This window comes from Cetorhinus maximus, chromosome 17 (genome assembly GCF_964194155.1).
Source record: "Cetorhinus maximus chromosome 17, sCetMax3.hap1.1, whole genome shotgun sequence".
Lineage (NCBI taxonomy): Eukaryota > Metazoa > Chordata > Chondrichthyes > Lamniformes > Cetorhinidae > Cetorhinus > Cetorhinus maximus.
This window is the reverse complement of record NC_135895.1, coordinates 78,542,131-78,568,716: the sequence shown is the minus strand read 5'-3', so window position 1 is coordinate 78,568,716 and position 26,586 is coordinate 78,542,131. Positions and strand designations below refer to the sequence as shown.

The window sequence follows — 26,586 nt, the reverse complement described above, 5'->3', positions numbered from 1 at the left end:
ACCCACTCCAGTGCAATCACATCTTTCCTAGGAAGCCCCTGTAAATACTGACACACTCCCGGAGAGCCCCCTGTAAATACTGACACACTGCCGGGGAGCCCCCTGTAAATACTGACACACTGCCGGGGAGCCCCCTGTAAATACTGACATGCTGCTGAAGGATTCTACATTGCATAAGGTGGCCATTCGGCCGGTTGTGGTTGTGCCAGCCCTTTCCAATGTGTCCCACTCCTCCCACCCTTTTCCCATAGCCGTGCCTGTTATACAGTCAGTAAATGCTGTGTAGCGGGACAGCGGGATTTGTGGCAGTTTAAAACTCCCAAAACTGAAAGGATCATTGATCAATGAATTGAATGCAATGTAGCTCCATAGCAGTAAACAAGTTCTGAATATAAATATATGAATAATGGTACGTCACTAGTGAAGTAGCCACGTAACTAAAGGAGTAATCTTGATGCATGGATTCAGTATCGTGAATGCAGGTTCAAGTCCCAGGAAGGCAGCTTGAGAGCTTGAATTCAGTTTTAAAATCAATCCAAGTGCAGATGAAGCTCTGGGGTTGTCGTGAATATCCATCTGGTTCACTCGTTGCTGACCCTTAACTGTGGCCAAGCAAGGCACTGAGCTGTGTCTTAACTGCTACGAGGGACCCCCCCCCAACACGGACTTCAGAGGCTCAGAAAGGCAGCCCGCTGCCAGCCCCCTGATGGCAAGTGTTGCCAGGCAATAAATGCCAGCACCAACTGGACCGCCCCGCATCCTGAGGATGTGAATTTTTAAGAAATGGGGTTGTTCAGGAATCCGTGTTACCCCTGTTTTCGGAAGCCTGTGTTGAGACTGCAGTAGGACGAATGTAAAGTGTAAATGGGTATTTTGCTCATGTTATTTTCTGTGGGTGGTTTCCTTGGAGACGTTTTATTCTGCCTAAGTGACTGACTGACTGGGCAAGCCATACAAGCAGGCTTTTCCATTGGCTGATGGGCAAAGCTTTACTAAGGAGCAGCCTCAACCTGCAGTGTTTCTAGTTGGCTTTTATGAAGATTTGCTAAAGAACTACATTGAGTCTTACACAAACATCTTTACGCATTTTGCATCGAGTGAATTGGATTGAAGCACAGTGAGCATTGTTCAGTAGGCAAAAGCGGCAGCCATTTTGCACACTGCACGACCCCACAAAGAGCACCAAGACGAATGGCCAGTTTTTGATGAATTTCGTTGAGGAATGATTCTTGGCCAAGATATCGAGGAGCTGTTTTACCTCTACCTCAACTGGTGAACAGATACGTGGGGCCTTAGTCAAATGTCTCACCCAAAATGTGGCACCTCTGACAGCACAACACTCCCTCAGTACCACACTGAATTGTTATCCTGGATTACGTTACCTCAAGCCTCTGAAATGGTGCTTGAGAATATTCAATGGTTTATGGGTCTGCTGTTCCCTATTCCCCTTTCACTCTCTTCACCCCGCTTGTCTGGCTCTTTGTTGCTTCCACACAACATGGTTTTATTGTGAGCTTCAATGTCCATGTGGAAGGAGATGAGTCAATGAGGGTTCACATTCCTCATTGAGAACCACATCTTGGCATCAAACAAGGACAGCGCCATGCTCCCCTACCCTGCACCATGGAGTTGGAGAGCTTGTCCAAGCTCACTAGTTGGGTTGACAGATGAACGAGGAGCTGGCTGACCCTTGTGGAACTGCAAGCCCACCACCAGGGTCCAACAGACCCCAGTGGCACTCTGACCCCCCCCCACCACCACCACAGGACAGCACTGGGGATTATTAGTAAGCTCTGAGGTTATAGGTGTGGTTTTACACTGGACATATAAGGACGCTAAATCTAGTGTAACGGAATGTTCCACAAAAGATAGGGTTTTGCATTCGATCTTTTGGGCTTTTCATGGTCTATTTACATTTTATAACTGAGGGAGGAAGTGTGACAACATGGGAAAGTAAGGTGGTGGGTAGGGGGTAGGAGGCGGAAAGAGGGGTGGGGAGCAAGATGGGGGTGGAATGTGGATTGGGGAATGAGGAGCAGGTGAGGCAGGACCAGGATAAGAGGCAAGTGGCAGGAAGGGGCATTGGGCCTGAGGCATGCTGGGGTGGGTAGAAGGCTGTTGCATAAGGCAGAATGGCGGAGCGATAGGTGGAAGCTGGTAGCAGAAGGCAGGAGAGGGTTTAATGAGGGAGGTGGTGGAGGCCAGGGCACAGGAGGCCAGGATGGGAGCGAGGGTGAGAAGGGCGAATGAGAGCCGAGGGCCGTGAGAGATTGAAAATCCGGCAGAAACATGAGCAGCCTCGCCGACAAAATCCTACCACAAGACGCAGGAGCAAGTGAAAGAATATGCAATGTTATCTCGAAACAATAAGCTTTGTGGAAGGAGAGATGTTTGCTCCCGAACTCTGTCCAGAGAACCTACCTGAAAACTGGCAAAGCCGCATGTCATGCATTGGCTGAAGATTGCTGCTTCTTACTAGCTTACTGCGTACAGAGTGACGCTCCACTGTCACAGCTCATCAGTGTCACAGAAGCAGCAGGTGGCAGACTCAGTATAGGTTAATGCTACCCTGAAGGGCCATCCCTGATGGTTCTGGTGAGGCTGGCACTGCAATGATACACAATGGAGCTGATGAAGGCGTGGGTTTACTGAACTGCCGCCCACTTCAGGCTTCACCCACTTGGCCCAGCTGCACGATAGTATGAAGGGTTCGACTCTCTTTGAGTTATGATCGTATTGCATAGTAATATCTTTGTTCTCGTCATAATTTGATGTTGCTAACTGAGGGATGACATGATGTTGTTACCATAAACCAAATTATTCATGTGAAATTGTACTGACTGCCTGGACTCCGTTATTCTGTTGTGAAATCACCGGACTGCATTAGAACCAAAATGTTTCCGTTTAGCCGCCTGCATTTATGTAGCACCATTACTTCGTAAACCATCCCACAGAACACCGAGCGCAATCAGAAAAAAATGGACAAGAAGCCACTTGAGGAGCTATTAGGAGCTTTACTCCATATCTAACCCCATGCCCTGGGAGTGTTTGATGGGGTCAGTGCAGAGGGAGCTTTACTCTGTATCTAACACCGTACTGTACCTGCCCTGGGAGTGTTTGATGGGGTCAGTGTAGAGGGAGCTTTACTCTGTATCTAACACCGTGCTGTACCTGCCCTGGGAGTGTTTGATGGGGACAGTGTAGAGGGAGCTTTACTCTGTATCTAACCCCGTGCTGTACCTGTCCTGGGAGTGTTTGATGGGGACAGTGTAAAGGGAGCTTTACTCTGTATCTAACCCCGTGCTGTACCTGTCCTGGGAGTGTTTGATGGGGACAGTGTAGAGGGAGCTTTACTCTGTATCTAACCCTGTGCTGTACCTGTCCTGGGAGTGTTTGATGGGACAGTGTAGAGGGAGCTTTACTCTGTATCTAACCCCGTGCTGTACCTGTCCTGGGAGTGTTTGATGGGGACAGTGTAGAGGGAGCTTTACTCTGTATCTAACCCTGTGCTGTACCTGTCCTGGGAGTGTTTGATGGGACAGTGTAGAGGGAGCTTTACTCTGTATATAACCCCGTGCTGTACCTGTCCTGGGAGTGTTTGATGGGGACAGTGTAGATGGAGCTTTACTCTGTATCTAACCCCGTGCTGTACCTGTCCTGGGAGTGTTTGATGGGACAGTGTAGAGGGAGCTTTACTCTGTATCTAACCCCGTGCTGTACCTGTCCTGGGATCATTGAAAAGTAGATTACACTCTGGGCACCAAAGTAGGAGACCAGATAGTCCTGATCTTGTGCTCAATTCCTGAGCAATGTTGGGTTAACACAGTCTGGCAGTAATCGAGGGATTCAAAAGAGAAACCTAATCTGTCTGGAGATCTGCTCCTGATGAGTATCCAATAAATACTGGCCTTATCTGGACACTGTATAGGTGCAGGCTGCTAAACACAAACATTTTGGTTTTAATGCTGCCCAATGATTTCACAATAGAACGATGGAGTCCAGGCAGTCAGTGCAATTTCACATGAATAATTTGGTTTATAGTCTCAATATCATGTCATCCCTCAGATAGCAACATCAAATTATAACGAGAACAAAGATATTACAATGCAATTAAATTGTAACTCGAAGAGAATCGAGCCCTTCATCATATAGTGCAGCTGGGCCGAGCAGATGAAGCTTTCTTCAGGGAACTGAGGTTCATAGAACTGTTCTCCAGTGGGAGTCAGCACCTTCAGGAGAGGAGGGGAGTGGGGTCCATGGAACTGTATCCCAGTGAGAGTCAGCACCTTCAGGAGAGGAGGGGAGTGGGGTCCATGGAACTGTATCCCAGTGAGAGTCAGCACCTTCAGGAGAGGAGGGGAGTGGGGTCCATGGAACTGTACCCCAGTGAGAGTCAGCACCTTGGGGAGGGGAGTAGGGTCCATGGAACTGTACCCCAGTGAGAGACAGCACCTTCAGGAAGGGAGGGGAAGAAATTAGGAGGGGGATTTTAAAAAAGCGTACATCTTAAACTGGGGTAACTACCAAGAGGAGCATGAATTGGATTTTAACATGTCAAACACAACAAGCCACCTGTGATCAATTGGATCTTGTACTTAAGTCTGACAGCACTTGAATTAAAGCAGGAACGAGCTGGCCCATTGCCCCTAAACTATCAGTGTAAACCTTGGAAAATGACATTGGAAGCTGGCGACGACAGTGTGTGATTGATGGGTTAGCGGGTGGTGTCTGTGGATCCCGGGAGGCTACTTGCGGCTGTAATAATAGAATTACTTGTCAGTGTATTTCTGCTAAACTCTGGAGGCTCCGTGTCATCTTTCACCAGGACAGCGGACCAGTCATCTTTTCAATCCTCAGCACCGCCAGGGCTGTGCTCCAATCGCTGACTGCTCCCGTTCCCCGACACAGCACAGAGAAAGAGCTTCAGTTTAAACATAGCCCAACATGGTTCGCTACCTGTGCTCGTGACCACCTTGAACTCCCTCATTGGGACAAAAATAAATTCAATTAGCGTCTTCCACATCCCACTGCACTTCACAGCTGGTGAAATAATTTTTAAAGTTGCTGTTAGAATGTCGCTGGCAATTTGAACACAGCAAGTTCTCTCAAACAGCAGTGCGATGATGACCAGATAATCTGTATTGAGGGGTAAATATTGGATAAGGCACCGCGAGATTTCCCTGCCCTTTCTTTGCATGTTGCCATGGGACCTATTACATCCACCTGAGAGGGCAGATGGAGCCTCAGTTCAACCTTTTCATCTGAAAGATGGCACCCCCTGACAGTACAGCACTCCTGCAGCCCTGCACTGGAGTGTCAGCCTGGATTATAGACTCAAATCGGGACTGGGGCTTAACCCCACAACCTTCTGTCTAAGCGGCGAGTATGTTACCCACCGAGCCACAGCTGACGCTGTCAGGGAAATGTTTGGCTTTAGAAGGGGAAACGCAGGGACTGGGTCGGCGCCTGAACAAGTCTGAGAAAGTTTTGGAATTTTTTTTTGTGGAGACGGCGAATTCAGAGGAAATATCTTCCTGACAAGGTGTCGGGCTGCTTACCTCCGGCCTGCAGCTTGTTATATAAAACCTACAGCATCGCAATAGGCCTAACTAGTCTTTGAAGTGTTAACACTTCCGCTGGGAGTGGTCCCCAACCCCACGTCACTGCACCCTATCACCATATCCTTCTAGCTTCCCCAAAAAACACATCTATACTTCGCCTCAACTATTCCTTCTGATAGTGAGTTCCGCTCTCTGGGTAAATAAGTTTCTCCTGAGTTCCCTCGAGGACTTATTAGTGACCATCTTGTATTTATGGACCCTATCTTTGGGCTGCCCCTGCAGATCGAAACATCTCCTCCAGAGAAAACAGTCTCGGTCGGTTCAGTCTTTCTGATAGTTGATCCTTGTAAACCTGTTGGGCAGCTTCTTTGCTGCTTCACTAACCCTCTTTGTAACCTGGCGATTTGATTCTATGCTGCTCCCTCAGACTCCCATATCCTGCCCCACGCCCCACCCCTCGCCTCAGTCCCAGTGCTCCCTGTCCTCCCAACCTACTAAAGCTTCGAATTCAAAAGCCTGGCTCCTGTTTTTGCAGATCTGTCCACTCCTTGCGCCACTCAACAATCACCTCCAACCTTCTCCACCCCTTTCCTCCCTCCCTCCCTCCCAACTTGCCCTGCCTCTCATCCCCAGCTCTGCCCTTCAGTCCCCTGACTGCAGTCTGGTGTGTGACCCCACGGCACTCTGTTCCACCAGAGGTGGCAGGGCCTTCAGTTCCCCCGGACCCTCCATCCTCTAACCCAGGATGCTGGTCTGCCTCTCTCCCTGCGTTCAGAAGCCCAGTGTTCGGTCACCCAGCCCTCAGCCCCCTACCTCCTGGGTGGTGCTTTGGGGGGCGCTGAGCGCTGTAAAGGTGCTGTGTTCAGTGTGAGCTGAATAGCTGGTGCTGATCAGCTTCTTGTTAATATGGTTCACTTCATCAAATCTCTGCCTTTGATGCTGAGCAAGGAGAACAGCTGGAGGTCATCAGCAGTGATAAAAGGTTAAAAGAAGCTGACATGTGCCAAATAGCAGCAAAGCAACATGTACAGGTCCTCCTCTCCATTGAAGACGACAGAGCTCTTACGTAGACTGAATGTAATTGTTGATTCAGATGGGAGCAGAGGGACTCTCGAGTTGTTTCTGGAGGTGCAGTGGCTCTTTACAGTCAAACCTGTCTAATCCCCCCTCTTCTATTTCCCTTCACATGCAACATTCAGCCCCCTCCCCCTCCCCCACCCTCCCCCATTCTCCAGATGTTCGGAGACTGACTGGTATGCCTTGACTTCCCTGTCTGACAGGTGAGGAACCTTCACAGAGGTACCTCTTACCCACCCCCACCATCCATCCTTGTCTTGATCCATGACTGCATCATTTGGTGAGCTGCAGAGTCAGACAGAGAGAGCCCGTGGACCTGTGCTGTCTTGGTGCCGTGACTCGTGGGTAACAGTCTTTCCCCTGAGCTTGGAAGATCGTGGGTTCAAGACCCACCACAGAGACTTGAGCAAGTAATCTAGGCTGACACTCCCGGTGCGATACTGAGGGAGTGCTGCACCGTCAGAGGTGCTGTTGTTCAGGTGAAAAGTTAATCTTCAAATCCGTCTGCCATCTGAGCTGAAATGTCAGAGATCCCACAGCAGGGCAGGCGGGTTCTCTCCGATGCCCTGCCCAGTAAAAGACATTACATAGTCATTTGGTGCTGTATGTGGGATCTTGCTGTGTGTACATTGGCTGCAGCCATTCCCACACTAAAACAGTGACTACACTTCAGTGAAGTACTTCAACAACTGTAAAACCCTTTGGGATATCCCAAGGGTATGAAAGGCTGTACAGGGTTGTGGGGGTGAAGGGGGAAACGGGGATGAAATGGGCAGCACAGTTGGCCTCAGGACCCCTGAGCTAACCAAAGTGACATGCCAACCTGCCTCCAGCGGCAGTGCAGCATCGTCATCATCGACTGCCCCTCGATTCGAGGGTGACATCTACTCACATTCAAGAATTTCTCCTGTGGGCCTTCATTTGTCTGAACAGACCAAGTCATTGGCCTCGATGTATTTGGCACATGGGGGCCGGAGGTTTCACGAGGCAGGGGGTTTCAGGAGTACAGGATTTACTTCCTTTTCTTTCCTTCTCTGCCTCATCGTTAAGACATTGTGATTCAAAGCGTGATGCAGCTTGATGGACAAGTTGTCACCATTTTGAACGATTGGTATCAAGCTCCTCCCAGTCATTAATATCCATGCTGCCATGCTTAAAGAAGAGCTTCGAAGTGTCTTTGTGGCGCTTTCTTTGTCCTCCCCTGGAACGTTGGCCATTTGAGAGTTAAGGAAACAGGGCCTGGCGGGGAGGTGGTTTCTAACCATCCGGACATGGTGTCCGGTTCATCGCTGTTGATTTTGTGACGGTGCTCGTGGATCTGACTTCAAGAAGGACACTAGCTTTGGTTCGATGGTCCTCCCATTGAATCCGGAGGATGTGCCGGGGGTATTGCTGATGGGATTGTTCTAACGTTCTCATGTGTCACTGATACACAGTCCAGGTCTCGCTGCAGTACAGGAGTGTGGTAACGTCAACTGCTTTGTACACTAGGACTGATGTCGACTTGTGACAGTCTTTGTTGTCCAACATTCGCTGAAATAGATTGTTGAAGGCTCATCTGGCGCAGCTAATCCACTGTTGGATCTCCTTGTCAATGGTGGCCTTTTGAGAGAGGAGGCTGCCGGGGCATGAGAAGTACTCAACACATTCCAGGGTCTCTCCAGAGAGATGAAAGCAAAACGCTGCAGATGCTGGAAATCAGAAATAAAAACAGAAAGTGCTGGAAAAACTCAGCAGGTCTGGCAGCTTCTGTGGATAGAGAGAGAGAGAGAGAGAGAAACAGAGTTAGCGTTTCAAGTCCAATATGACTCTTCGTTGGCAGAAGAAACTCGAAATGTTGACTGTTTCTCTCCCCACAGAAGTTGCCAGACCTGCGGAGTTTTTCCAGCACTATTTTCCTGTTTTTATTTGTCTCCTCGCCAAAGACTCTGAATTATGTTGAGCAACACAGTGACCTCTGCTGGCAAGTGTGAACGCGAGGTGAGGACGGGGATTTGGCTTGGCTGTGAAGCCCCTGTGGTTGAACAGCCAAGTCGTTACTCCTGTCCTAACCTTGACATGCTCTTTCCAGCTGATAGGGATCGGTGGGGCGGGCATTGAGGGGGGGGTGGGGGGTGGGGTAGGGAGGGAGAGGAGTGATAATTTCCCCCTCGCACCACCCCCGCAAACCGCAAGAATTATTCCTAGTCCAGGGTGCTTTCAATTCCACAGGGGTTGCTGGTTGGCTGGTTTCAAATTGATGTCAAACAATTAAGGAAGATGTAAAAGCAAGACTCCATCTTTTAAATAAAGCATGGCAGCTTTACCTCTGAGGAACAAAATCTCGTCACTCAATCCCAGTGGCTGGAGCTGGGGGAGACGATGGGTTTCCAAAACACACTCATTGCCACGAGGCTCAGTGTGCACTGAGGTGCTAATGAGATTATGCAGGGGAGCCTCTGAGGCCCCAGTGTACTTACTTCTGACAGGAGGGAAAAACCAAACTTGCATTTATATAGCGCCTATCATGCCATCAGGATGTCCCAAAGCACTTTACTGCATGAAGTAGTCCACTGACTGCATAAGTCACTGCTGTGATGCAGGAAACCCTGCAACCCAAATTGCGCACAGCAGGATCCCACAAATGGCAGTGAAATAAGTAATATATCAGTGATGTTGGCTGAGGAATAAATATTGGCCAGGGCACCGAGGAGCACTCCCTTGTTTTCTTTCAAATAGCGTCATAGTCATGGGATATTTTACATGCACTCTGAGGGAGCAAACTCATGCTTGATGCCTCATCCAAAGGGCACCTCAGACAGTGTAGCACCTCCAAGGTCAGCCAGAGTTGTGCACTGAAGTCTCTGGAGTGGGACTCAAACCCACGATCCCCTGACACGGAAGGTGAGATACTGGACTACCGCTGAGTCACAGCTTACGCCTAGAAACCTAAAATCGGACGGGTGTGGGCTGAGGCTACAATGGAATTGACAGAGGGTGCCAGATGGCAGGTTAGGGGCACAGGGAAACCAATCGGTTATTTGGCTGGGAGTGAGAGCCGGGATTAAGCAGTGAGACCTGGGTTTCAGTGGGTGGGAGGCCATGTTCTGAATTGAGTGGCGGACAGATATTTGACCAAGGAGTGCATCACGCATTGCCCGAACATACAAGCTCTCCACCAATCATAATCGGGTAGTAATGAAACGCTCGATGAGCGTCATGCAGGAGCCTAAAGGTGGCAAGGTTGGTACACGAACGGGAGTTGAAATGAATGGTTACAGGAGATCACAGCTCCCCACTGATGGGCAGAGCACTGGGTGTTCAGCAGAAGGGATCATCCACTCCATGTTTGGTCCACCCAAGGTAGAGGAGCCTGCGGTGCAGAGTGAGTGTCACTAGTTGAAATTGGACATGGATAGGGATGCAGAATGAGTGGTATCGCACTGCGCGCCTGTTATATGCTCCGATATTTAGTTCTAGCGGCTTTAGCAGAGATGAATGTCTGTTGTGTTGTACAGGGGATGGAGATACAGTTCCACCTGCTGCACACCCCCTGCCTGGGTCCACTTTCACCAAGCTTTGACTAGAGCAGATGCAAGGTGGAGTGCATCTGGCACTGCCTTTTGGGCAGAAGAACCAAAGTGGGGGTGACCAGAGAGTCACCGGCATTCCAGAGAGGAGGAGGGCTGAGCGAGCTTGCTTACCAGGGTCACAAAGATAATGGAAGGTGGCCTGGTGCTGCGAGTTGGGGGGAGGGTGGATGGGTGGGGGGACCTGGTTTTTTTTTTGTGTGAGGTGGGGGAGAGTTTGTGAAATGGGGTGGCCACATTTGGGGTCTCTTTACGTGCCTGCACTGTCACTGGAGATGCAGTGAAAGCTCTACTACTGCCCTTAGGCTCAGGGGAAGATGGTCAATGGCCAGAATGCTAGTGAGCTTCACTGGAAGCAATGCATGAGGACAGGACTGGACCAGGCGGGGCAGGGTGGTATTGAGGACAGGACTGGACCAGGCAGGGCAGGGTGGCATTGCGGCTGGGACCGGACCAGGTGGGGTAGGGTGGCATTGAGGACAGGACTGGACCAGGCGGGGCAGGGTGGTATTGAGGCTGTGACTGGACCAGGCCGGGCAGCGTTGTATTGACGATAAGACTGGACCAGGCCGGGCAGGGTGGTATTGAGGACAGGGCTGGACCAGGCGGGGCAGGGTGGTATTGAGGATGGGACCGGACCAGGCCGGGCAGGGTGGTATTGAGGATGGGACCGGACCAGGCCGGACAGGGTGGTATTGAGGACAGGGCTGGATCAGGCGGGGCAGGGTGGTATTGAGGATGAGGCTGGACCAGGCGGGGCAGGGTGGTATTGAGGATGGGACCGGACCAGGCGGGGCAGGGTGGTATTGAGGACAGGGCTGGACCAGGCCAGGCAGGGTGGTATTGAGGACAGGGCTGGACCAGGCCGGGCAGGGTGGTATTGAGGCTGTGACTGGACCAGGCGGGGCAGGGTGGTATTGAGGCTGGGACCAGACCAGGCCGGGCAGGGTGGTATTGAGGACAGGGCTGGACCAGGCAGGGCAGGGTGGTATTGAGGCTGTGACTGGACCAGGCCGGGCAGGGTGGTATTGAGGACAGGGCTGGACCAGGCCGGGCAGGGTGGTATTGAGGACAGGGCTGGACCAGGCCGGGCAGGGTGGTATTGAGGCTGGGACCAGACCAGGCCTGGCAGGGTGGTATTGAGGACAGGACCAGACCAGGCCGGGCAGAGTGGTATTGAGGACAGGGCTGGACCAGGCCGGGCAGGGTGGTATTGAGGATGGGACCGGACCAGGCCGGGCAGGGCGGTATTGAGGACGGGACCAGACCAGGCCGGGCAGGGTGGTATTGAGGACGGGGCTGGACCAGGCGGGGCAGGGTGGTATTGAGGACAGGACCGGACCAGGCAGGGCAGGGTGGTATTGAGGCTGGGACCAGACCAGGCTGGGCAGGGTGGTATTGAGGCTGGGACCAGACCAGGCCGGGCAGGGTGGTATTGAGGATGGGACCGGACCAGGCAGGGCAGGGTGACTTTACGTGAGGATGGGACTGAGCTGTGCTGTTCTCCATTGGACAGACTCTCAAAGCTCAGGCATGAAAAGTGGCCACAGGTGAAGTGCTAGCAAGGGAACTATGCCCACAGTGGGGGCGATGGCATAGTGGTAAGTCACTGAACTCACACTCTCGAGCCCCAGGCTAATGCTCTGGGGACATGGGTTCAAATCCCACCATGGCAGCTGGTGGAATTTAAATTCAATTAATTAATAATAAAAAACATTTGGAGTTAAAAACTAATCTCAGTCTCTTGATCATTCACCATTACTCTCATTAATTATCATAAAAACCCATCTGGTTCACTGATGTTCTTTAGGGAAGGAATGATTTTTATCTGGTCTTGGCCTACACGTGGCTCTAGGCGCACAGCAAGAGTTGTTAACTCTTAACTGTCCCCTGATATGGCGAGCCATTCGGTTCAAGGACAATGTAGGGTAGGAAATGCCCAGTGAGGCCAGATGCTGTCCTCCGGACTATTAAGCTTACCGCTCCCATTTTGTCTTTACTGTTCCTGTACATTGCTGACTGACCCTGGATTCTTTTCTTCCTTGCAGACTCTGCGATACAAGTGAATTCCACATCAATGAACTCTCCCCCCCCACACTCTACAGTGAACTCAATGGTTGGCCATCATTCAATGATCGGATCCTCAGCGAATGCATCGCGCTCTCTCACCAGCTCCATGGGGAACTTGGCTTCCCCAGTGAATGGATTGGGATCTCCGTATCCAGTCATCACCTCATCAATAGGCTCCCCCTCGGTGTCCCTACCATCCACTCCGGGCATTGGCTATGGACCACTCAACAATCCCCAGGTAAAACCTATAACAAGTTCAAAGGTCGTCAGTTCAAGGGTCATCTCGGACGAATGAATGGATTAAGTTTAACTGTCACTATGATCTGTAGAATTTAAGGGGAGATGGTGGCATAGTGGTAATGTCACTGGACCAGTAATCCTGTGGGGACATGGGTTCAAATCCCACCATGGCAGCTGGTGGAATTTAAACTGAATTAATTAATTTAAAAAGCCCTGGAATTGAAAGCAGTGGGACAACCATGGTAACCATCCAAGGAACTCATCTGGTCCACTAAATCTGCCTTCCTTACCTGGTCTGGCCTACATGCAACTCCAGACCCACAGCAATATTTGTTCATGGGATGTGGGCATTTCTGGCTAGGCCAGCATTTATTGTCCATCCCTAATTGCCCTCGAGAAGGTGGTGGTGAGCTGCCTTCTTGAACCGCTGCAGTCCATGTGGTGTAGGTATACCCACAGTGCTGTTAGGGAGGGAGTACCAGGATTTTGACCCAGTGACAGCGAAGGAACGGCGATATATTTCCAAATCAGGATGATGAGTGACTTGGAGGGGAACTTCCAGGTGGTGGTGTTCCCATCTATCTGCTGCCCTTGTCCTTCTAGGTGGTAGCGGTTGTGGGTTTGGAAGGTGCTGTTGAAGGAGCCTTGGTGAATTCCTGCAGTGCACCTTGTAGATGGTACACACTGCTGCTACTGTGCGTCAGTGGTGGAGGGAGTGACTGTTTGTGGATGGGATGCAATGTGGTTGACTCTTAACCCCCCTCAACCTCATAAATGGCCTACCAAGCCACTCAGTTCAAGGGCAATTAGGGATGGGCAACAAATTGCTCACATCCCATGAATGAAGTTAAAAAGTTGGGAAGTGCTGACTTAAGAACAGGACGAGGCTATTCAGCCGCCTCGAACCTCTTCTGCCGTTCAGTCAGATCGAGGCTGATCTGTATTTTAACCCCATCTTTCCGCTTCGGTTCTGTAACCCTTAGTACCCGTACCCAACAAAGACCCTAGCAGTCTTGGTTTTGAAATTTTCACTTGACCTGCACCCCCGCACCCTCCAGCATTTTGTGTGGGGGTGAGTTGCCCACTGCCTCGCCAGGAAGTATTTCTTCACACACATCAGCCCTGAATGACTTAGCTTTAACTTGAAAGTTATGGGTTCTCCCCCGCTCCCCCATCAGAGGAAACTGGGTAAATAGAGAGAAATTGTTAAATCCTTTAATTATCTTCAACACCTCAATTAGATCAGCCCTTAATCTTCTCAATACTTCACATTTTAACTCTGTTATCACTAGTATCAACCTGGTGAAGTTGTGCTGCACTCCTGCAGTATATCCTTCCTGAGGTGCAGTGCCCAGAACTGAATACAACACTGAAGCATCGTTTATCGACAATGTGATGGTGTTAGGCCACTCCAGCTCACCATGTCCCAGACCGTTTAAACTTGTGAACAGCGTTTCCATGTTGTGGCTGCCTCAGGCTCAATAACAAAGTAAGTCAGGCTTCCGTGTCACGGTAACACGCAGGTGCAGTGAAAGGTTCAGCAGGGTGAGCTTTATTGCCCTAGAGAGCTGCTGTGTTACCCCTCTCTCCAAAAAATAAAACAAATGGACCATTTAATAATCAGGCTGGAGATCTGATCGACACACGTGATGAATTCAATCTTCGTCTCTGGTTTTAACCGGTGCCAGAGCCGGAAGGGCATGTGGGGGTAAGGAGAGGGTAACGATGGTGTATTTAACTTCGTGGGGGCAATGGGGGGAGGGGGATTGCTGGGGTTGAGGGGTCGAGAAAGAGGTGTGCCCAGGGTAAGGGTGGTGGGGGAGGGGATTTGTAGAAGCCTCTGTGCGACTATATTTCATTGGTTACAAAGCACTTCGGGGCATCCTGAGGGCTGGAGAGGTGCTATATAGATGCACATCTGTTTTAAGTACAGCATTGTAACGTGGAAGGAAAAGCTTAGTCTGCCTGAAGTAGCTGACGTGTTAAACATGTTCGAGGTGGTGCCTTTGTACAGGACTCCTGTAGTAATGGTCAATGGTTCACTCAGTAAGCCTGGTATAACCAATTGCTGGTAATCAGTGCAGAAGGGTGATGGGTCCAGCGCTGCCACCATGATATATTCTGTTGTCGCCATGTTTGAAAGAAACCGCTTAGACACCACAAAGCAGTCTTGTATAAGTTACAAGGAAGCCTTCATCAACAATACTGAACCATGTACATATTTACAGAAGGAGAGGACTCCACACTAGTTACACATTACTACTCACCTCTAGACTGGCCCTAGGTCTAGTTCATGTGCCTTCTTACAACACTCTGTGGGTGGTACTGTACTCAGTCTCATATTAACCCTATAGGTACCGGATCCTTCTACTACAAAGAGGTGTGTGCATGGTAGGGCACTGTACTAGGAGCTCTTCACACCAACGCAAACTCTATGCTGATAAAGGGCTGAACAAGTGGGCTTTAATGAGGCACCATAATGTAGACTTGCAGACTCTTGTAATTTATTGAAACGACCTATTCATTGAACAGTCAACAAGGACAGTGGCCATTGGAAAAGATAGAGGAGAGATTTGTGTGTGGACGATTTCTCAGAGAGAGGTGAGACTCTGGGACCCACTGCAACAAGGAGCAGTTGAGGTGAATAGCAAAGATGCTTTTAAAGGGAAGCTAGATAAGCACATGGGGAAGAAAATAATAGAAGGATATGCTGATGGGTTGGGATGAAGTAGGGCGGGAGAAGACTCGTGTGGAGCGTAAACACTGGCACAGGAGAGCTCGGCTGAATGGCCAGTTTCTGTGTAAAATCCTATGTAATTCCCGGCTGAGTGAGCTTGACTGTTGTCAAGAGACTTCTGAGTGTATAGAGTCACTACAGCTCAGCCCCTTGAATCCACGCTGGTATAGATAGTGACTTTATAATTTGAAAAGAGGGGAACACTTCCAAAAACAGAATGCCCCCTGTCCTTGATCACTTGAGACCCAAACTGATGGACAGTGACAAATTCCACACCCCATTAAGGACCAATCTGAGTATAACTGGTGTAATGGTGCCCCGGCATAGTCATGGTTATTGTTGAAGATGTTTCAGGGAAGCTTTCTACACCCCTTTGCTTGCATCTGCTGGTATGTGTGTCTCTTTTATTTAATGTGAGCCACAGTCCCTGGACTCTGCCCACGTGGGTACATTATATAACAATCACTCAGCTCCAGGCCATTTGGCACTGATCCCAGCAGCTGAAATCCCAGTCATCCAGTCACACAAACAAAGCGTAGCCTAACCCGCAGAATGCATATCCGCACCAAGTCCCAGTCCCCTATCACTCCTACGTCCACACTGTCTCCCAGGGCATCAACACCTCGACTTTCAAAAGGAAAAAAACCTTATTCTTCTTGTCAAATCCCTCTACATCCGATTTCCATCAGCCCTACAGCCCTGCGGGATATCTGCACTCCTCTGATTCTGGCCCCTTGCACACCCCGGATTTTAACCACGTCACCATTGCGGCCACGCCTTCAGCTCACTCGGGCCAAAGTTTTGCAATTCCCTCCGTAAAACTCTCCGCCTCTCTCCACCCCTCCTTCCTCTTCAGAGACGCTCTTCAAAATCTTTGATCAAGGCTTTGCCCATCAGCCCCAAGCTCGTGGTTTCGTGTCAAACTTTGTTGGAAAGGGCACCTATGGAGCACCTTTGAGAGGTTTTACTACATTAAAGGTGCCATCAACATGCAAGTTGTTGCAATTGATGCCAGGTATGGAGCAGCTATAGTGCACTGCCCAGCTGTGGGAGGCTGCTCTGCCTCCCACGCCACACTAGGCCATGCTGTGACATCACTGACAGTGAAGCTCCCCAGAGCCATGGCTCAGTAGATAGCCCTCTTGTCTCTGAGTCAGAAGGTCGTAGGTTTGAGTCAGACGCCAGAAACATGAGCACAAAATCCAGGTGCAATACTGAGTGGAGTGCTGCACTATCCAAGGAGCTAGCTTTTGGATAAGTAATTAAAACTAGACCCTGCCTGCTCTCTGAGCTTGGGGCAGTGTAGCAGGAGCTTTACTCTGTATCTAACCCCGTGCTGTACCTGCCCTGGGAGTGTTTGATGGGACAGTGTAGAGGGAGCTTTACTCTGTATCTAACCCCGTGCTGTACCTGCCCTGGGAGTGTTTGATGGGGACAGTGTAGAGGGAGCTTTACTCTGTATCTAACCCCGTGCTGTACCTGTCCTGGGAGTGTTTGATGGGGACAGCGTGGAGGGAGCTTTACTCTGTATCTAACCCCGTGCCGTACCTGTCCTGGGAGTGTTTGATGGGGACAGTGTAGAGGGAGCTTTACTCTGTATCTAACCCCGTGCTGTACCTGCCCTGGGAGTGTTTGATGGGGACAGTGTAGTTAATGTTCTCTCCCCAATAGTTAGGCCTGACCTTGGAGAACATACAATTGCCTGGAATTGACCGGGATACGTATGTGAATTTTTGTCATGGCTCTCGCAGGTGCTACACATTCAGCAAGCTGCTGTCTCGAGTTCTGTGCAGTTACTTGTTACTTAGAAGCGCTCTGATTAACTCGCTGTTCCTTTGTGGGTTGTGCAGACTATATCCCTACATTAGCTGATGGAGTCTCTCTCGAACTGCAAAGTGATGGCTTAAAGAATTCCCATAGTTAAGGCCATTAAACTAATGCAGTCCCTGCTCACAGTGCACGGTCAGCTGAGTGAGAGAGAGAGGTAAGTTCAGGCTCTGCATTTACATAGAATATGTCTGTCAAGTGATTACTTATTGTCCAACAAAACATATTCTGTCATTGAAAGTGTGGTTGATGCCATTCATACTGAAAGTGGCAGGTAGGTTTGTCTCATCATGTGTTTGTCCACAAGCTTCTTCCTCCACCTGTCTTGCCAGTACCCCAACTTGGTGCCTGTCCTCAAGCTAATCAGCAACACTGGAACGCAGTCAAGTCTTACAGCATTTCCCAGGGGCCAATCACCTCTCCTCGCCCCCTGTTAATACAGCAGTGTGAGACAGGTATAAACACACTGATACCGCCTGTTAATACAGCAGTGTGACAGGTATAAAAACTCTGATAACTGCCTGTTAATACAGCAGTGTGACAGGTATAAACACTCTGATAACTGCCTGTTAATACAGCAGTGTGACAGGTATAAACACTCTGATAACTGCCTGTTAATACAGCAGTGTGAGACAGGTATAAACACACTGATACTGCTTGTTAATACAGCAGTGTGACAGGTATAAACACACTGATAACTGCCTGTTAACACTGCAGTGTGAGACAGGTATAAACAAACTAATACCACTTGTTAATACAGCAGTGTGACAGGTATAAACACTCTGATAACTGCCTGTTAATACAGCAGCGTGAGACAGGCATAAACACGCTGATACTGCCTGTTAATACAGCAGCGTGAGACGGGTATAAACAAACTGATACCGCCTGTTAATACAGCAGTGTAACAGGTATAAACACTCTGATAACTGCCTGTTAATACAGCAGTGTGACAGGTATAAACACTGATAACTGCCTGTTAACACTGCAGTGTGAGACGGGTATAAACAAACTGATACCATTTGTTAATACAGCAGTGTGAGACAGGTATAAACACTCTGATACTGCCTGTTAATACAGCAGTGTGAGACGGGCATAAACACACTGACACCACCTGTTGTTATAGCATTGTGAGACAGGTATAAACTCCATGACACTGCCTGTTAGTACAGCAGTTTGAGACAGGTATAAACTCATTGATACCCCGTGTTAATATAGCATTGTGAGACAGTTGTAAACATGCTGACACTGCCTGTTAATACCGCAGTGTGAGACAGGTATAAACTCACTGATTCCTTGGGATGTGGCCCATTAACAAGCCACCTTTGCTTTCTCCGCCCAGTTAGGTTCGGCATGTGGGGCTTGGATGGAGGAGGCTTGATAGGGCCTGGAGGAGCGGCAGGTCAGCTGCTGTGCAGGGACTGATGGGCAGTGCTGGCACTGAGGGCAACCACAATAATGCCTCAAAATAGAAGCGTTGTCGGAATGCCTTGTTGGTTCGATAAAAGTGAAGGGCAAGAGCTGATGTGACAGGGGAATCCCTCCAAAGGAACGTTTTTTGCCCACCGTTCTACCTGTTTCATCCTTGAAGCTCTGTGATAGCGCCATGGGCAACAGGCTCCCATGTCTCTCTGACCTCCCACCGTGCAACCTCCTGGATATCCTGCTGGACTCCGGACACAGCGTGAGGCCCGCACGCCTCTCACAGGGTTGCAGTGCTGTGCACAGCTAAGAGCTAATTGCCCTTTTAAGCACCTTGATTGGCTGGTGCCGCGGATGAGCCTCTCTCCAGGGAAACCTGCAGGTGGGAACACGTCGGTGAGCAGGCCCGATGCACCTCGGTGCCTCCAAAACTGCCCCCACGAGGGCCAGGAATATTCCACCCACTGCCATCAGCAACCTGATAGATCTGTTTGGGAGATGCAGTGCCACTGACCATCAGAGCTCAGGCTCCGAGAACCATAGGGAAAGGGGCAAAGCACCTTATTCCCTGGGCTTCTTGCTCTGGATCTTAGCTGTCGCAAGTTGACAATATCTCTATAGCCTCTTGTCTACCTATAGGCTGCTTTGATGAGGCCCCAGGGAGATTCTGATTGACTATCCACCAGACATTAGATCCTATAATCCAGGCTGACACCCCCATGCAGTACTTAGAGAGTGCTATACTCTCAGTGTTGGCATCTTTTGGATGAGGTGTTAAACCAAGGGCACTTTGACCCCTTCTATGAACGTAAAGATCTCACACCATTATTTTGAAGAGGAACAGTGGAGTCCTGCCCTTGTTCTGGCCAACCCCTCAACCAACACCACAAGCTCAAAAACAAAACACTGCAGATGCTGGAAATCTGAAATAAGAACAGAGAATGTGAAAAGCTAGCCTGGCGCTCATACGTGGAGAGAGGAACTGAGTTAACGTTTCAAGTCAATGACCTCTCAACAGAACTGAGTAAAGTTAGCGATGGGTTTTAAGTAGGTGAAAGTGGGGAGCGTCTGTGATAGTGTAGAAGGTGGGTGGGGGGAGGTATTAACAGATCACTCAGGGAGTCCGAGTTTGCTGTGGCAATGTGCGCTTTTGCATGTATGTTTTAGTCTGGAGCTATGGGTAACGATGGTAGAGGCTCCGACATTCTCTCCATCACATGGCCGACCAGCGATTGCTCCCACCCTTGCCTCCTGCCATTGGCTGTCAAGTCCTGAAGTGGGACTTGAACCCGGAGCTTCTGGCTCAGAGGCAGGGGTGCTACTCACTACACCACAAGTCCTCCAGTACAGCAAGTAGGAGGGATTAAAAAATAAAAGAGTTGATGGTGTAAGGTCAAAGGGAGTGGGAATGGGACAAGTCAAGAAACAAAGATGTGTCTCCAGGAGGTGTGAATATTGAAAGGCCATCCAAAAGCAAAAACGGGAACAGACTGGAACACTGGACCCACCAGGGAAATCCGGGAAGGAGAACAGACTGGAACACTGGATCCACCAGGGAAATCCGGGAAGGAGAACAGACTGGAACACTGGCTCCACCAGGGAAATCCGGGAAGGAGAACAGACTGGAACACTGGACCCACCAGGGAAATCGGGAAGGAGAACAGACTGGAACACTGGATCCACCAGGGAAATCCGGGTAGGAGAACCGACTGGAACACTGGATCCACCAGGGAAATCCGGGAAGGAGAACAGACTGGAACACTGGACCCACCAGGGAAATCCGGGAAGGAGAACAGACTGGAACACTGGATCTACCAGGGAAATCCGGGAAGGAGGTGTTTGGGATTGGAGAACTAATACTGATTATCGGGTCGATATCGCACTGCTATTTATGGGACCTTACTTTGTATAAATTGGCTGTTGCAGTTCTTACATGAGAAAAGTGACAGTAAAAGCAGTTCGTTGCCTAGAAAGTGCTGTGGCACATCCTGAGGGTGTGAAAGGCATTATAATAATGCAAGTGTTCTCTCTCTCACTCACGTTCTTGCTCTGACTCTGATTCTCGCACTGGCTTTGTCTTGCGCTCTGGCATTTTGTTGCTGTGGCTCTCATTCTCATTCACACACTCTTACTCCCCCTCGCTTTTCGCTCTCGCTCTCCCCGTCGCTTTCTGCTCTCGCTCTCCCCCTCGCTTTCCGCTCTCCCTCGCTTTTCGCTCTAGCTCTCCCTCACTTTTCGCTCCTGCTCCCCCTCGCTTTTCGCTCTCCCGCTCGCTTTTCGCTCTCGCTCTCTCCCTCGCTTTTCACTCCTGCTCCCCCTCGCGTTTCGCTCTGCCCCTCGCTTTCCGCTCTCGCTCTCCCCCTCGCTTTTCGCTCTCGCTCTCCCCCTCGCTTTTCGCTCTCGCTCTCCCGCTCTCTTTTCGCTCTCGCTCTCCCGCTCGCTTTTCGCTCTCGCTCTCGCTCTCGCTTTTCGCTCTCGCTCTCCCCCTCGCTTTTCGCTCTCGCTCTCCCGCTCCCTTTTCGCTCTCGCTCTCCCCCTCGCTTTTCGCTCTCGCTCTCCCGCTCCCTTTCCGCTCTCGCTCTCCCCCTCGCTTTTCGCTCTCGCTCTCCCGCTCCCTTTTCGCTCTCGCTCTCCCCCTCGCTTTTCGCTCTCGCTCTCCCGCTCCCTTTCCGCTCTCGCTCTCCCCATCGCTTTTCGCTCTCGCTCTCCCGCTCGCTTTTCGCTCTCGCTCTCGCTCTCGCTTTTCGCTCTCGCTCTCCCGCTCTCTTTTCACTCTCGCTCTCCCCATCGCTTTTCGCTCTCGCTCTCCCGCTCTCTTTTCGCTCTCGCTCTCCCGCTCGCTTTCCGCTCTCGCTCTCCCCCTCGCTTTCCGCTCTCGCTTTTCGCTCTCCATCTCCCCCTCGCTTTTCGCTCTCGCTCTCCCCCTCGCTTTTCGCTCTCGCTCTCCCCCTCGCTTTTCGCTCTCGCTCTCCCCCTCGCTTTTCGCTCTCGCTCTCCCCCTCGCTTTCCGCTCTCGCTCTCCCCCTCGCTTTCCGCTCTCGCTCTCCCCCTCGCTTTCCGCTCTCGCTCTCCCCCTCGCTTTCCGCTCTCGCTCTCCCGCTCGCTTTCCGCTCTCGCTCTCCCCCTCGCTTTTCGCTCTCGCTCTCCCCCTCGCTTTCCGCTCTCGCTCTCCCGCTCGCTTTTCCCTCCCGCTCCCTTTCAGCTCTCGCTCTCCCGCTCCCTTTCTGCTCTCGCTCTCCCGCTCCCTTTCCGCTCTCGCTCTCCCGCTCGCTTTCCGCTCTCGCTCTCCCCCTTGCTTTCCGCTCTCGTTCTCCTGCTCGCTTTTCGCTCTCGCTCTCCCGCTCGCTTTTCGCTCTCGCTCTCGCTCTCGCTTTTCGCTCTCGCTCTCCCGCTCGCTTTTCGCTCTCGCTCTCCCGCTCCCTTTCCGCTCTCGCTCTCCCGCTCCCTTTCCGCTCTCGCTCTCGCCCTCGCTTTTCGCTCTCGCCCTCGCTTTTCGCTCTCGCTCTCGCCCTTGCTTTCCGCTCTCGCTCTCGCCCTCGCTTTCCGCTCTCGCTCTCCCCCTCGCTTTTCGCTCTCGCTCTCGCCCTCGCTTTCCGCTCTCGCTCTCCCCCTCGCTTTTCGCTCTCGCTCTCCCCCTCGCTTTTCGCTCTCGCTCTCCCCCTCGCTTTTCGCTCTCGCTCTCCCCCTCGCTTTTCGCTCTCGCTCTCGCCCTCGCTTTTCGCTCTCGCTCTCCCGCTCGCTTTCCGCTCTCGCTTTCCGCTCTCGCTCTCCCCCTCGCTTTTCGCTCTCGCCCTCGCTTTTCGCTCTCGCCCTCGCTTTTCGCTCTCGCTCTCGCCCTCGCTTTTCGCTCTCGCTCTCCCCCTCGCTTTTCGCTCTCGCCCTCGCTTTCCGCTCTCCCTCGCTTTTCGCTCTAGCTCTCCCTCACTTTTCGCTCCTGCTCCCCCTCGCTTTTCGCTCTCCCGCTCGCTTTTCGCTCTCGCTCTCTCCCTCGCTTTTCACTCCTGCTCCCCCTCGCGTTTCGCTCTGCCCCTCGCTTTCCGCTCTCGCTCTCCCACTTGCTTTTCGCTCTCGCTCTCCCCCTCGCTTTTCGCTCTCGCTCTCCCGCTCTCTTTTCGCTCTCGCTCTCGCTCTCGCTTTTCGCTCTCGCTCTCGCTCTCGCTTTTCGCTCTCGCTCTCCCGCTCTCTTTTCGCTCTCGCTCTCCCGCTCGCTTTTCGCTCTCGCTCTCGCTCTCGCTTTTCGCTCTCGCTCTCCCCATCGCTTTTCGCTCTCGCTCTCCCGCTCCCTTTCCGCTCTCGCTCTCCCCATCGCTTTTCGCTCTCGCTCTCCCCCTCGCTTTTCGCTCTCGCTCTCGCTCTCGCTTTTCGCTCTCGCTCTCCCCCTCGCTTTTCACTCCTGCTCCCCCTCGCGTTTCGCTCTGCCCCTCGCTTTCCGCTCTCGCTCTCCCCCTCGCTTTCCGCTCTCGCTCTCCCCCTCGCTTTTCGCTCTCGCTCTCCCCCTCGCTTTTCGCTCTCGCTCTCCCCCTCGCTTTTCGCTCTCGCTCTCCCCCTCGCTTTTCGCTCTCGCTCTCCCCCTCGCTTTCCGCTCTCGCTCTCCCGCTCGCTTTCCGCTCTCGCTCTCCCCCTCGCTTTCCGCTCTCCATCTCCCCCTCGCTTTTCGCTCTCGCTCTCCCCCTCGCTTTTCGCTCTCGCTCTCCCCCTCGCTTTCCGCTCTCGCTCTCCCCCTCGCTTTCCGCTCTCGCTCTCCCCCTCGCTTTCCGCTCTCGCTCTCCCCCTCGCTTTCCACTCTCGCTCTCCCGCTCGCTTTCCGCTCTCGCTCTCCCGCTCGCTTTTCCCTCCCGCTCCCTTTCAGCTCTCGCTCTCCCGCTCCCTTTCTGCTCTCGCTCTCCCGCTCCCTTTCCGCTCTCGCTCTCCCGCTCGCTTTCCGCTCTCGCTCTCCCCCTTGCTTTTCGCTCTCGCTCTCCCCCTCGCTTTTCGCTCTCGCTCTCCCGCTCGCTTTTCGCTCTCGCTCTCCCGCTCCCTTTCCGCTCTTGCTCTCCCGCTCGCTTTTCGCTCTCGCTCTCCCGCTCCCTTTCCGCTCTCGCTCTCCCGCTCCCTTTCCGCTCTCGCTCTCCTGCTCCCTTTCCGCTCTCGCTCTCCCGCTCCCTTTCCGCTCTCGCTCTCCCGCTCCCTTTCCGCTCTCGCTCTCCCGCTCCCTTTCCGCTCTCGCTCTCGCCCTCGCTTTTCGCTCTCGCTCTCGCCCACGCTTTTCGCTCTCGCTCTCGCCCTCGCTTTTCGCTCTCGCTCTCGCCCTCGCTTTCCGCTCTCGCTCTCGCCCTCGCTTTCCGCTCTCGCTCTCGCCCTCGCTTTCCGCTCTCGCTTTTCGCTCTCGCTCTCCCCCTCGCTTTTCGCTCTCGCTCTCGCCCTCGCTTTCCGCTCTCGCTTTTCGCTCTCGCTCTCGCCCTCGCTTTTCGCTCTCGCTCTCGCCCTCGCTTTTCGCTCTCGCTCTCCCGCTCGCTTTCCGCTCTCGCTTTCCGCTCTCGCTCTCCCCCTCGCTTTTCGCTCTCGATCTCCCGCTCGCTTTCCGCTCTCGCTTTCCGCTCTCGCCCTCGCTTTTCGCTCTCGCCCTCGCTTTTCGCTCTCGCCCTCGCTTTTCGCCCTCGCTTTTCGCTCTCGCTCTCCCCCTCGCTTTTCGCTCTCGCTCTCCCCCTCGCTTTTCGCTCTCGCTCTCCCCCTCGCTTTTCGCTCTCGCTCTCCCCCTCGCTTTTCGCTCTCGCTCTCCCCCTCGCTTTTCGCTCTCGCTCTCCCCCTCGCTTTTCGCTCTCGCTCTCCCCCTCGCTTTTCGCTCTCGCTCTCCCCCTCGCTTTTCGCTCTCGCTCTCCCCCTCGCTTTTCGCTCTCGCTCTCCCCCTCGCTTTTCGCTCTCGCTCTCCCCCTCGCTTTTCGCTCTCGCTCTCCCCCTCGCTTTCCGCTCTCGCTCTCCCGCTCGCTTTTCGCTCTCGCTCTCCCCCTCGCTTTTCGCTCTCGCTCTCCCCCTCGCTTTTCGCTCTCGCTCTCCCCCTCGCTTTTCGCTCTCGCTCTCCCCCTCGCTTTTCGCTCTCGCTCTCCCCCTCGCTTTTCGCTCTCGCTCTCCCCCTCGCTTTTCGCTCTCGCTCTCCCCCTCGCTTTTCGCTCTCGCTCTCCCCCTCGCTTTTCGCTCTCGCTCACCCCCTCGCTTTTCGCTCTCGCTCACCCCCTCGCTTTTCGCTCTCGCTCTCCCGGCCATTGGAGATGGGAGATTGGGGCCAGGCCACCTGTACCTTGTGGAATTAACTGCTGGCATAAAATTTACTGTGGCTAACACATCTATGAAATGATAACTCTGACAATGTTCTGGCGATGGATGCAGACTTTGCAGAGTGATAACTCGTATCCCAGATCAACACAATATACACGCTCACATGGTCCAGTTTAATATGTGCACATACATGATGTTTGGAGTGTTTATCTGGTGCTGTGTTACAGCTGCGAGCTGCTTGGCAGACAGTCAACATCCTGAAGGAACCGAGGACTCGGTCGTCATTAACAACAGGCTGGCAGCCCATCTCCTCCCTCAGGCATTTAAACAGAACACACTTTGACATGATTGTATGGCAGAGGATGGGAGCTGTCCTCCCTCCCAGGAAGTTTCGTCGAGCGTAGGAGGGAGGGGGCGGTAAGTGCAGCCCCAGGCATGGCACTGAGATTACCTGCTTTCATTCCTGGCAGAACCCCACCCTGGGTACTGCCCCTTCTGCCACACTCCTGCCTGCTGGATTGGAAAGAGTCAGGAGGGGCTGTGCAGTTTAACACGAGGGCAGCGTTTTCACCTCTTGAGTTAGTAGGATGTGGGTATGAGCCCCACTCCAAACGCTTGAGCTCCAAACTCCAGGAGAGGCTCCGATGCAGTACAGAAGGAGTGCTGCGCTGTCGGAGGTGACGTCTTCTAGTGGAGCTGTTCAGCAATCTGCCCCCTCGGGCAGGTGGACAGGGCGCCACGACACTCCTTCTGAGCAAGTCTCTTGGCCAACATTTATCCTCATCCGACCCAATCAAAAACAGATTAACCAGGCAGTCATCCCTTTTGTAGTTGGTGGGATCTTGCTGTGCACTAGTCGACGGCCAAGGTTTGTCGTGAGAGAGCCTGCCCGCTTGGCAGATAGACCACAAGCAATTTGGGACCTGACATGGACGGGAGGAGACACTGTATGGAAGCACACCTTTCTCAGGTGGCATCCTTTCTCACGGAACTTTCTGGAAGTGGCAAAATGCCTTTAGCGATTGTACGCCCATCGAGGACAGAGCTACCTCAAGCACGGAGGCTTGTTCAGGCTGGATCTGCCCTTGCCGTTGGCTGGGTTAATTCCATTAGTGACAAATGAAAAATGAAACGGGTCCCCACAGAGCTCAGAGCTGCAATACCCCAGTACCAACATTAAACATCAGCTGTCATCCCCGTTTGGCATCAAATTAATAGTTAATGTGGAAACTGTCACAAAGAGAAAAAAAATCTGACAACGTCACAGACGTGGCTGTAAGTATTTATTAACTGTGCACCTTTCTCTTGTTAAGCTTCATCATGCTGCAGCTCTGCCTAGTGCTCACCTCTGGCACTGCGACACACGCATGAGGCTGCCTAGTGCTCACCTACAGCACTGTGACCCTCCCACACTGCCTAGTGCTCACCTACAGCACTGTGACCCTCCCACACTGCCTAGTGCTCACCTACAGCACTGTGACCCTCCCACACTGCCTAGTGCTCACCTACAGCACTGTGACCCTCCCACACTGCCTAGTGCTCACCTACAGCACTGTGACCCTCCCACACTGCCTAGTGCTCACCTACAGCACTGTGACCCTCCCACACTGCCTAGTGCTCACCTACAGCACTGTGACCCTCCCACACTGCCTAGTGCTCACCTACAGCACTGTGACCCTCCCACACTGCCTAGTGCTCACCTACAGCACTGTGACCCTCCCACACTGCCTAGTGCTCACCTACAGCACTGTGACCCTCCCACACTGCCTAGTGCTCACCTACAGCACTGTGACCCTCCCACACTGCCTAGTGCTCACCTACAGCACTGTGACCC

At 52.3% G+C, this 26,586-nt stretch overlaps 1 protein-coding gene across 7 annotated transcripts in view; it reads left to right on the top strand.

Annotated features, from left to right (window-relative positions):
* Positions 1-26,586, top strand: part of LOC144692531 (retinoic acid receptor RXR-gamma-A-like) — a 258,889-nt gene that overhangs the window by 78,587 nt on the left and 153,716 nt on the right. For all 7 annotated transcript variants that reach the window (XM_078561502.1, XM_078561500.1, XM_078561501.1 and 4 more), the window contains exon 2: positions 12,256-12,515. In XM_078561502.1, the coding sequence (XP_078417628.1) occupies positions 12,256-12,515 (260 nt within the window). The remainder of the gene's footprint in view (positions 1-12,255; positions 12,516-26,586) is intronic.